The sequence below is a fragment of the Triticum dicoccoides genome, chromosome 1B (assembly GCF_002162155.2).
Source record: "Triticum dicoccoides isolate Atlit2015 ecotype Zavitan chromosome 1B, WEW_v2.0, whole genome shotgun sequence".
Lineage (NCBI taxonomy): Eukaryota > Viridiplantae > Streptophyta > Magnoliopsida > Poales > Poaceae > Triticum > Triticum dicoccoides.
The window spans coordinates 309,268,283-309,279,726 of record NC_041381.1 but is presented as its reverse complement, the minus strand read 5'-3'; the positions used below and the strand labels follow the sequence as shown (position 1 = coordinate 309,279,726).

Below are 11,444 nucleotides of genomic sequence, written 5' to 3'. Positions count from 1 at the left end.
GCACTAGAATCTATCGCCCACAACCTGGACCAAGTTTTCAGTTTCTTGAGATGCTTTCCGTGCCTGGAGAAGCTATATATTGAGGTGATGCTCCTTTCCTATCAAATGTTAACCATAGGGGAGTTCATTTTTTGGTACCTTTTCCCAAGTTTACAATGACAATGCACTACAATTTCTGAAGGAATTTTGGAGAATTTCAGTACATACATGTTTTCGCCCATATTGGTTGCTTGATTCATATGGTTACAATCCATAAGCATTTCTCCTTTGGATTCATCTATACTAGTTTTCATAGGGAAATTTCCATCCACTCCAACCTCTTGTGAAGAAGCCTACATTTTTCTATATTGTAATCAAATGCCCATGTTAATCATGTAGGATCAAAGATGGCACGTCACTCTATTAGCATATTTTAGAAATCATGCAGACCAAATAGGCATGTAGTAGTGTTCAAAGCTGCATGTAGGCACTAATATGTTCTCTTCTTTTGCAGATAAGATTAGGCCCGGTGGTGGATAATGTGATACAATACAACAATCACATCAAATGCCTTGGTCTGCATCTCTTAGAAATTACTTTGAACTCCTACCGAGGGACCTTACCGGAGATTTTATTCGCCAAGTTCTTTGTTGTGAGAGCAAGTGTGCTAAAGGTAATGAGGTTTGCCCTACATTTATTTCACAAAAATGAATGGTTTGTTGATCAGCCGGCCGTTGCGGCAGAATGGAAAAGGCTCTGAAGAAGCTTAATTTTAGTTTGGAACTTTAGTTGACAGGGTAATTGGAAGTCATTATGTCAAGCCCATACATGACTTGTCAGTGGCTGATCCCATTACAAAAATGATGATGTTTCGATCATAATATCAGTTTGGACCTCTCTTATCTCCATGTTCAGCTGATTAGTGCAGGCGTCTGCAACTGCATGAACTGAATTTCATTTCTAATAACAGTTAGAACCTTCTAATCTTCGAATTTTAGCCATATAACTCAGGAATTTGAACCTTGTAATATTCCGGGATTTTATGGTACAATCATTGAAATGGCATCGTATGAGACACGTATATTGATAGTACTATTTTGACCTTAATATGCAATGGACTTAGACTTTATTTACCATTCTCGAATGTGTTTCACGTGTCGATCTCATCGCAAACGATCTATATAGCAGACTCGACAGCGATCTTCTAATTATTGTACATAGTTGGTTTCTTTAACTGTGTGCCCTGTAGAGCGCAGAATTATTGCACTCGGGTGTCCATCATTACCCTTCTATGTAACTTTGACCTCATCAGCCACGGGTAAACTTATTGTCAAACGTGTGCGCTGCTCTAAGTCATTCCACACACTTCATTTTTGCAAAGCTTTTTGCCAGTAAACGCCCGTGATTTGCCCCTCTTCTAGCCGATGCATGGCCAAACTAGCCAGGCGGGAAGCTTGCGCAGTTGGTTGCATGGGAACATGCTCATCAATGATACATTTGGCGCCTCTTTGAGCCCACGCGTGGTCAAACAAAACCCATGTGGGATGCTCAAGCGTGCACTGGAATCCTCCGCTAGGAATGCGGTGACAAGACATGACGATTACAGGTCGGCCGGCCCCATTTATTACAGTGGACATTTAACCCCTGTGTCTCTTCAACCTTTCGATCGCGCCCCGCTATTGCAAGAAGCACACCCACGATGACAAATTCTTAAAGGGTATCTTGCACGACTCCAATGGCGCTCCAAGCGGCTGCCGACGATGAGCGGTAGTTCACCGTGCATGCGATAGTGGACACCCACAGAAGGTTCACGGAGCTCTCGGTGGTGTACACCAACAACCCGATCTGGGTGGAGAACTCCATCCACACCATGGAGTTGTTGCTTGCTGCATAGAAGTAGAATGTGGTCGGGTTCGACCTAGAGGACACCCGCACTCGTGCTGGGTCTCATCACAAGGTTGTTGTCACCTAGATGTGCGTGTGCAATCACATCCTCGTCTTCCACTATTGCATGGTCACAAGGCCTTCCGAGTGTTTTGCCAGGTTTGAAAACAGCCCCCACTACTTGTTCGTTATAGTGGACATCACCAATGATGTAAAGGTGCTCAAGAATTTGGGCATAGCCTGCTAGAATCTTGCCGACATCCAGTGCCAATACAAGATCTAGGGCAGCAAGACGCATGAGAATGACTCACTGGTTCACCTCGCCGAGGCCATCATCAACTCCTACTACAAAGACATGAAGGATTCCTGCAATAAGGACAAGTGTGCCTGGCACTCGGCCTGGATGGAGAAACTCGGCAAAGCTCACGTCGTGTACATGGCCAAGGAGGCGTACACAAGCTACGAGTTGTACAGGCAGATCATTAACATGAGGAAGTGCCTCCTTCCCCAAAATGGCCAGGGTGTAACCGAAAGTAGAGCAATGGAAAGCGTCGTCACAACAAGAAGTAGATGATTAGATGATCATTTCTCCTAGTTTAGTATCCATGTAATTGTTTAGTTTGGTGTGTGCAAATGTTATGTATGTAGTCACTTATGTGATTGTATGTTTAATTTAGTTATGCAATCATGTTCTTATAAGTATATATGTTGTTCTTCTATAGACAGAGCGTAGATGTTGTGCGGACAGAGAAAATCACATCGCACACGGACTAAACTAGGGAAGCCGTCGATTATGATTTCATCAATCGCTCACAATTATATAACAGCAAACATTTCCCACAACACACTCGCCTTATTAGCAGCAATTGTCTGTGTTATTATCGGTCTTCTCACACATTTCTGATTACGGACCTGTTTGTCGTGTATCTGATACATCTTCGTCGTAACTATAATTTTTTATTGATTCAAGCTAATATTCTATAACTTTTACATACTTTTGGCAACAATTTATATGATTTTCTTGGACTAACATATTAATCCAGTGCCAAGTGCAAGTTCATGTTTGTTGCATGTTTTTATGTTTCGCAGAATATCCATATCAAACGAAGTCCAAACGTGATAAAATTTTACAGAGAATTATTTTGGAATATATGTAATTTTTGGGAAGCGGAGTCAACCCGAGATGATGCCCGAGGGTCCCACAAGCTCAAGGGGCGCACCCTCCTACCCAGGGCGTGCCTGGCGAGCTTGTGGCCACCCCGTAGGTCAGTTGGAGGTGTCCTTCGGCCACAAGGAAGCTTATATATGGAGAATATCATGTTAAAATATCATCCCAATCGGAGTTACGGATCTCTGGGTAGGTGAAAGGCCATAATCAGGGTCGCGAAACAGAAGAAAAATAGAGAGATAGATCCAATCTCGGAGGGGCTCCCGCCCCTCTGTCGCCATGGAGGCCAAGGACCAAAGGGGAAACCCTCCTCCCATCTAGGGGGGAGGTCAAGGAGGAAGAATAAGGAGGGGCTCTCTCCCCCTCTCTCCCGGTGGCGCCGGAGTGCCGCCGGGGCAAGGATCATGACGGCGATTTACGCTAACAACCTCGCTACCGTCAACACCAACTTTCTCCCCCTCTATGCAGCGGTGTAACACCTCTTCTCCCTGTTGTAATCTCTACTTAAACATGGTGCTCAACGCTATGTAGTATTATCCAATGATATGTGGCTATCCTATGATGTTTGAGTAGATCCATTTTGTCCTATGGGTTAATTGATGATCATGATTGGTTTGAGTTGTATGTTTTATTTGGTGATGTCCTATGGTGCTCTCCATGTCGCACAAGCGTGAGGGATTCCCGTTGTAGGGTGTTGCAAAAGTTAATGATTCGCTTATGGTGGGTGGCTAGAGTGAAGCTTCCACCCGAGTAAGTGGGTTGTTGTATATGGGAGTAAAGAGGACTTGATACTATAATGCTATGGTTGGGTTTTACCTTAATGATCTTTAGTAGTTGCGGATGCTTGCTAGAGTTCCAATCATAAGTGCATATGATCCAAGTAGAGAAAGTATGTTAGCTCATGCCTCTCCCTCGTATAAAATTGCAATAATGATTACTGATCGAGTTATCGATAACCTAGGGATAAATAACTTTCTTGTGATAAAAAGCTCTCTACTAAACAACTAACTTTATTATCTTGCAATTTACTCGTAGTTTTATTCTTGCTAAGTACATCTAGTTTTATTCTTGCAAACCTATCCCACTGCACCTACAAAGTACTTTTAGTTTTATTATTGTTCTAGGTAAAGCGAACGTTAAGTGTGCATAGAGTTGTATCGGTGGTCGATAGAACTTCAGAGAATATAAATCCTACCTTTAGCTCCTCATTGGGATGGACACTCTTACTTACCGAGAAATTCTACAATTGATCCCCGATAATTGAGGGTTATCAGTATCACACACATCTTGTTAAGTCGAACTATTTCTATTGTCTTGGCTCATGCAAACAGTTCATCTGAGTAAACTGTATGTCGTCTATCGCACACACCTTAATCTGGCTGACGGTTTCTATTGTGCTTCCTAATCACAAACAGTTTATCCGAGTGAACTGTATGATGTATATCACACACACCTTCATTTGGCTGACTGTTTTCTATTGTTATGCTCATCGCAAACAGTTTGTATGGATGAACTGTATGCCATGTACCGCACACGTAACTCTAATCTGAATCGTTTTTGATGTCTCCGCCATCGCAAACAGTTTGTATCATTTTTTATGGGTTTTTTACACCACCGTTTGTGATTAATGCATCACACACAGTTTCGTCGAAGGGTCTCTGATTGTATTGTCGCATTAGCAGCATCCTGCAGTAGTGCACATATGCTATCTATTTTCAACTCTTGGTTCCCCATGCACAAAGGTTCCCCTCCAAGAAATACCAGATCCACCATCTAGAATATTAACATCAATGTACCTGTTGCACGCATCAAGTATAGTCACTAATAAAGACTCATCCCAGAAAAGTGCCAAACCTCCACTTCTTTCGTCACTACTCACTGCATGGAAACCTTTCACACCTAGTATCCATCTTAACTTCTCAACTTTATCTGAAGCTTGTCTAGTTTCACAAAGAAAGACAAACTTGGGGTTGTTGGATTTAGAGAGGGACAATACCTCACAAACTGCACCCCCACCCCACCCCACCCCCCACCCCGCGTGCACGTGTAGTTCCACAACGGGATATTCATTGCATCCGGCGGTTCTCTCCAAGAGAGGTCGCCTATATCTCATCATTTCCACTTTCCTTGGTAACTTTCACCCTTTTACTGCTTTTACTGCTAGTTGGAGAATTGTTCTGTTTCTAATCCTTCCCAGTCCCATCAGTTATAGCATGACTTTTGGTGCACAAAAGGCTCTCGTGTTCGCCTCCACCGCATCCATATTCAAATGCTTTATAGAGTCCTTTTCCGTTGCCACACTACTACCTGGAATTTTCACTGGGCTCGAAGCTATATCCATTATTTCAGGGTCCATCCCCTCCTTCATCGATTACTGATATAATCCTTAGCCTGTGTACCAATGTGTGTGTCCTTCGGCCTACCATCATTGTTTGCCCTAGGTTTGTTAGGAGCATCTGCAACCAATCACCGAACTTTATATTTTTCTCCGCATGGATTCCGAGCCCACACTCCTTGAACTCATGACCTACTAGGCCGCAAATCTTACAGTGCCTCGCGAGCTTCTCATAGCGGACAAGATATAGTTGTTGTTCTTTACCTCCGACAATGCTTACATATTTTGTCAAGGGCATATGTATATCATGTTTCACCCTTACGTGAATATAGTCTCCCCTGGTATTGCCATTCAAACGCATATCCATGATCTCACATGCACCTTTCAGAAGTTTCTCCACAAGACGGGAAGCTTTTGCTCCCGCGCGCGTTGGGGCGGCCGCAGCGGAAAGCAGTGCATGCTTTGGTTGGCGGTCTTTCCTCCGCTGTGATGGGATGGGTGGCGGCCTCCCCTTCAAGTTTTGGTGGCGGTTGATCCTCCAGACGGTGGCGTCTTGAAGCCCTACATCATGGCTAGATGTGGTCGCCAGATCTAGCTCGTCGGTGTTGGTCAACTATGAGGTAGGCGGTGGCCTCGGCGTGGTGATGGTGCGGTCACCGCATCGGGAGTGTGCAGGCCAATGGAAGTGTGGGCCGGCTCGCGTCGGTGGCATGGGGATGGTGGTCCAAAAGTCTCCAAGTGAAAGCTTGCCTGACTCTTGCCGGACAGCGGCGGCGATGACTGTGGCGTCGCTCTCCTCCTTGGAGGCATCGCCACGGAGTCTTCTTCGACCTCTCCCATCCTTAGGGCAAGCTTTTCGAGGGAAATCCTAGACCAGTCCAGTCAACCGACAGGCGTCGTTCTCACGTCGTCTTCCTCCTTTGGGGCGTTGCCTTGAAAATCTTCCTCCCATCCACGTTTCTTGGTGGGCTGGACGCACACGGTGTCGCGACTGGTAGGTGGCCAACCGGAGATGAGTGGATCCCGTGTGATGTCTTGCGCAACAACGATGGCGATGAAGAGTGATGGTTTGGTCACGGCAAGAACTTGGTAGTCGGTGCTTGTTCCAGCATGTCCGACGGGTCTTTGTGTTGGTCTTGCGTTGCTGGAAGTCGGAGCTGCCGTGTATTGTGTGGCAAGGATGACCTGCGTTGGGCGGTCCTGTCATGAAGATCTTCATCTGCGCGAGCTTTGCATATATCTTCTTCAGATCTCGTCATCGGAATCGGAGCTGACAGTCCTCTACGCGAAGAGTCAACTGTTTGGCATGTGCCGGCGTGGGTTCGCAAAGCCACTGCGACCAGGCTTTCTTCGGTGAAGTCAGAGTCGCTGGCTCAAGGAGGAGTGATGAAGATGACCCTGGTGGACAACCTTGATTGCGGCTCTCTCTTTGGTGGTGTGTGTGCGCCTTGTGTTGGTAGCCAGGTTGGCTGGTATTCCCTCGAGGTTGTCGTGTTCCTGCCGGAGAGGGTGTTTGTGCCGTTTTTGTTCGGTTTTGCGTTAATTAACATGACAATTCTCTTCTTCTTTATTAATGACATGAGTCAAAGCTTTTGCCTCCGCTTCAAAAAAAGTTTCTCCACAATGTTCTTCTTGTATTAAAAATCTGGCAACTTATGGATTTGTAGCCATATAGGCATATGAACAAAATCAAGGTCCTCATCTCTGCTAAACCCGTCATGAGCAATGTTACACTTACAGTCATTTTTCTACGGATGGAAGTGGCATTATTAGATTAGGGACAGGAGGGCCCCACACCTGAAATCCAGGGGTTGCTGATGAATTAGACTCTACCAAGTCTGTCCGTAGGAGAGTTTCCGTAAGTGCGGTCCATAAGTGGAGCATTTTTTATCCGCATCATATGGGCACAACAAGACTACCTAGTTGTGGAATAGCCAAGGCCTGCATCCTTATGCGTTCCTTGTCTCCAAGGCAAAACGCCCGAACAATGAATCGATTGGGACCAACAGGCCGGAACTTTGACGCATCTGATGGCCTAGGGCCCGAAAGTCAGTGGTGGCGCGGTGGTAGTGACGCGAGGTGGTAGCAACATCGCGAGGGCGGCAAGGCGGCAATGGTGGTGGGCAGGTGCTGAGGCGGAGCGGTGACGGCGTGGGGGAATGCACGGTGAAGTGTCAGGTTTTTTTTTAGCCCACCAACGTTTTAGGGGAAGGTCATCTTCCTAAACAAGAGGGAACTTGGGGCCGGTCGCCTTTATAGGATCCTAAATATATTCCGGGTTTACAGGTTCTGTTGTGGACGTTTGTTTTTTCCCAAACTTCCCCTAAATGTAGTTTTTTTTTAATAGGGGATCTATTGAAGTTGCTCTTAGAGCAGCTCGGTTCCTCTAAGAAACTTCCCGAACTACTAGTTTTAGAGGATGTTCGTAAATTTTAAGGAAAGTTTCATGATAGCTACTTTGTCAGATCCCATAAACCTCTTCCCCTAAAATAGGTTTTCATTTTTAATTTTCATAAAACAGAACTAGGTAATGGCCTGGGGCTCCCCAGTCAGTGACACGCACGACAGCCTCCGGCAAGGGAGGCGCGAGGTAGTCGGTGGCAGCCGGCGAGACACATCGTGGTCATGGGGGCGGCGAGGCGACGGCGGTGGCGTGACAAGGCTGTGTGGCGCAGCACAGGCGGCGGTGGCGCCGTGACCCTGGAAATTTATTCCATGTTTATGGGATTTATTGGAGATTTTTTTGTTATTTTAGAGATACATGATTTGTTGGAGATGTTTTTTCTGTTATTTTACAGATACGGGATTTGTTGGAGTTGCTCTAACCAGAGATTTGACAATGCAGACCATTTTACTTGCAGCTGGCTCACAAAATCTAGGCTTTCTGCAAAGGATTAATGCTGATTATCAAAACAGAATTAGTACTTCACATAGCATAATAAGAAGTTTAAGTGGACACAGATAGTCAGATACACAAATAGTTGGACATATCAATACAAAAATAGTTCTGCAGTTTCACAAACCACATGCAAGGGACAAACAGATAAATTTGGGTAACGGGTTCTGTAGTCCATAACCTCCAACGCACAAGAACCATCAAACATGTCCTTCTAAGAGGATATCCATCCTTTTGGTAACAAGTTTGGACCAAGCAACAGTAATCTCCACCTTAGAGTCACCAATCTCACATATACCTCGACTTACATTGCAATATTCGGCCCTGAACTTGACACGACCTTGTCTAGCAATAGCATCACCAGACTGCGAGTAGGCTTGTATAACAAATTGTAGGCTTTCTTCCAGTTCTACAGAAACAACATGCCTTGATAGATCAAGGTAGCCATCTGTGCCCATTGGCATTTCTCCACCATCAGAAGAACGAGAATCAACCAACACAACTTGCCTGGCCAGGGAGTCCATAACTTCCTGTGGTGGTGAGGAGCACACAATCCGACCACCATATTCAAAAGGCCAAGGTCCCCCTTCAACAACACGGACACTTAAGATGGTAGCCTGGACTGTCTTTGCGAGTCGCTCCAAGCTTAACTCTACCGTGCAAAAGCAGTTGCTGATGAGAGCGGTATCTAAACCTTCATGATAACCACCAGAATAAGTGCAGCAACGACTGATCAATGCTCTGTCGCTGGACCTTGTTGCACCCTTTACTTTCAGTTGGACTTCGAAGTCAACATGGTCCACAGCCACGATGGCACGGGACGGGCCAGTCAAGTGCAAAAATGGATCCTGCAAGGATCATAGTCATCATTGTCGCTGAATGGAATGAACAAGGACACATGCAAGAACAAAAATGGAAAACAGAGAGAAATTTGGAATACGGTACATACCTCTGGAGTGAGTTTTTGACAGTCTTCCCTTCGCCTAAAGAAGAGAATGTTGCGGTTGCAGTCCACGGTGTCTCGGGCAGCAACAACACCATACACATGGAGTGGTAACTTCAACTTTCCATCTGTTCCAACAATCTTCAAGGAGTAGATCTGCAAGGTGCTCACAGAGCGAGCGGCGTACGGGATCAGTCCCGGCGTGCAATGTGTAAAGTGCATAGGACTCACTGCGGCTGCGACACCAAATTAATCCAAGTGCTAGACATGTTCTAACATGAATTACTTGTACAAGGAAAAAAGGGAAGAATCTGGTTGCCAAATAAGAGGAGAATGATTCGATGGATGTTCATGTTTACTTACTACTGTCTTCAAATTCACCACAGCATCCCCATGCGGATTCCCAGACTTCACGTTTTCCAGAAAACAACCTGTCCTCCATCTCCATCTCCTCTTTGTCTGATTCTGTGAATTCTGTCACCTCCTCCTCCTCCCCCTCCTCCCCTACCGCGTCCTGAAGTGAGAAGGGGGTCGGGTCTGTTCTGCAACAGCTCAGTGCGTCCTTTTTATCCTGCTCCCACCTCAGGTCATCCTTTTCATTCTGCTCCCAGAACTCGCATAAGCTGGCTTCCATCTTTAATAGCTCTATACGAAATTTGTAATACATCCTTAAATTCTCAGCAGTCATCTTGCCCAACACCTTCTCATCCTCAAATTCAAGCATCTTGTAATATTTGCACAAGTTGGTCATACCATCCGACTCACTCTTATCATCAGAAACCAGCACCATCATATCCAATATCCTCGACACATGTGTCTCCATGCTTGACTTGCCTGAGGAAGAGGTGGATGTATCTATAACAGATTTGACTGACCATACCGCTGATGATGGCCAGTTGACAGATGATGAGGGTGACCATTTTGTGGGAGCAGATCTGATAAGTTGCCTTTCCAACCAGATGACTATGTACATGGATGATGGCCAATCAAGCGCCGAGACGCATGAGTCGAGGATGATGGACAAAGGCAAATCAATTAGTGAAGGGGAAAATTTTGTTTTTGTCACTCTAGATTTTGCCAATTTTCCTTATGCCACTCTAGATTTTCACATTTTACTTTTGCCACTCTTTGTTTTTGACAATTATCACAATTGCCATTTTGTGGCAAAATCAAATTAATTTTATTTCATTTTTGCCACTCTTAGCTTTTGATAATTATCACAATTGCCACTCTGAAAATTTTGCTTTTGCCACGGGAATGGCAATTGTGATAATTGTCAAAAACTAAGAGTGGCAAAAATGAAATGTCAAAATCTAGAGTGGCATAAGGAAAATTGGCAAAATCTAGAGTGGCATAAGGAAAATTGGCAAAATCTAGAGTGGCAAAAACAAAATTTTCCACTTCCTCAGTCCTCTGCTTCTCAAGAAAGTGGGTGCTGGATTTGCCTTTGCCCATCTGATCGGTCATCTCCTCCTTGGTCCTCTGGTCCTCAGCATATTGGACCGCCATCTGTTTATCAGCATTCATGCTATTATACAATATACTATTGGAGATCCTCGATAAACTCTGCGCTGTGTTACACAGATCGGAGACATCGTAATAGGAGATGATGGGGACACTGATTTTCCTCAGAATAGATGCTATAGATGCCATCTCGTCACACAAGGCATCCGCCTGCGGCAATATATGACTGAATTGCGGTTTAGTCGCACTCCCTTGTCCTCAATACCGTAGGGTGAATATACATGCTCGAAGTTGGATTTGAATCTGGAAGCTGATTTGTTATTCTCCGAGTCGATCTCCTTCTGGTCGCAGGGCTCGGGCAACTGCTCGGAGATGCAACTGACTTGGGAGGTCACACTATGCGTATCGGAGTTAGGCAGATCCACGCTCTCCTGATCGGCCATGATCTCCTTCTCAGCGACCCTCCGCACTGCATAAAATTTTTTGCGCCTCCGCGGCACTGTGCGTTTGACCTCCGTAACCAAGGCTTTGCGCTCCCTCGCCAGCTTCTGGCACGCGATCTCGCTCCTCAGGGACGTGATCTTCCTCACGATCTCGGGATCGTAGGAAAGAACGTCAGATTGTTTCTCGATGAGCAAGTTCACCAGGGACGCAATCTCCATCCTCAGGATTCTTGCTTCGGAAACAACAACAGGCTGCCGATCCATCTCTTCCATCGCCATCTCAGGAGGCGGCCGAAACTCGACTCCGCCGCCGCCACCGCGCGCCATCAATC

General features: G+C 45.6%; 1 protein-coding gene across 1 annotated transcript; it reads right to left on the bottom strand.

Annotated features, from left to right (window-relative positions):
* Positions 1 to 8,329: 8,329 nt before the first annotated feature.
* Positions 8,330 to 11,391, bottom strand: LOC119350346. The gene is made up of 5 exons (XM_037618223.1): positions 10,951 to 11,391; positions 10,651 to 10,714; positions 9,569 to 10,039; positions 9,212 to 9,441; positions 8,330 to 9,110 (listed from the first exon to the last, which is right to left on the bottom strand). Exons 1-5 carry the CDS (start codon positions 11,389 to 11,391, stop codon positions 8,463 to 8,465), a joined length of 1,854 nt encoding a protein of 617 aa, XP_037474120.1. The 3' UTR covers positions 8,330 to 8,462.
* Positions 11,392 to 11,444: the final 53 nt, after the last annotated feature.

Bases quoted from the DNA above. Each gene is read 5' to 3' on its own strand.
- LOC119350346 (XM_037618223.1), bottom strand. From the start codon at position 11,391: ATGGCGATGGAAGAGATGGATCGGCAGCCTGTTGTTGTTTCCGAAGCA. The intron at 10,715-10,950 runs GTATATTCACCC...GCTGATAAACAG, and splicing joins TCAAATCCAACTTCGAGCAT to ATGGCGGTCCAATATGCTGA. The intron at 9,111-9,211 runs GTATGTACCGTA...TGATCCTTGCAG, and splicing joins GTCAAAAACTCACTCCAGAG to GATCCATTTTTGCACTTGAC.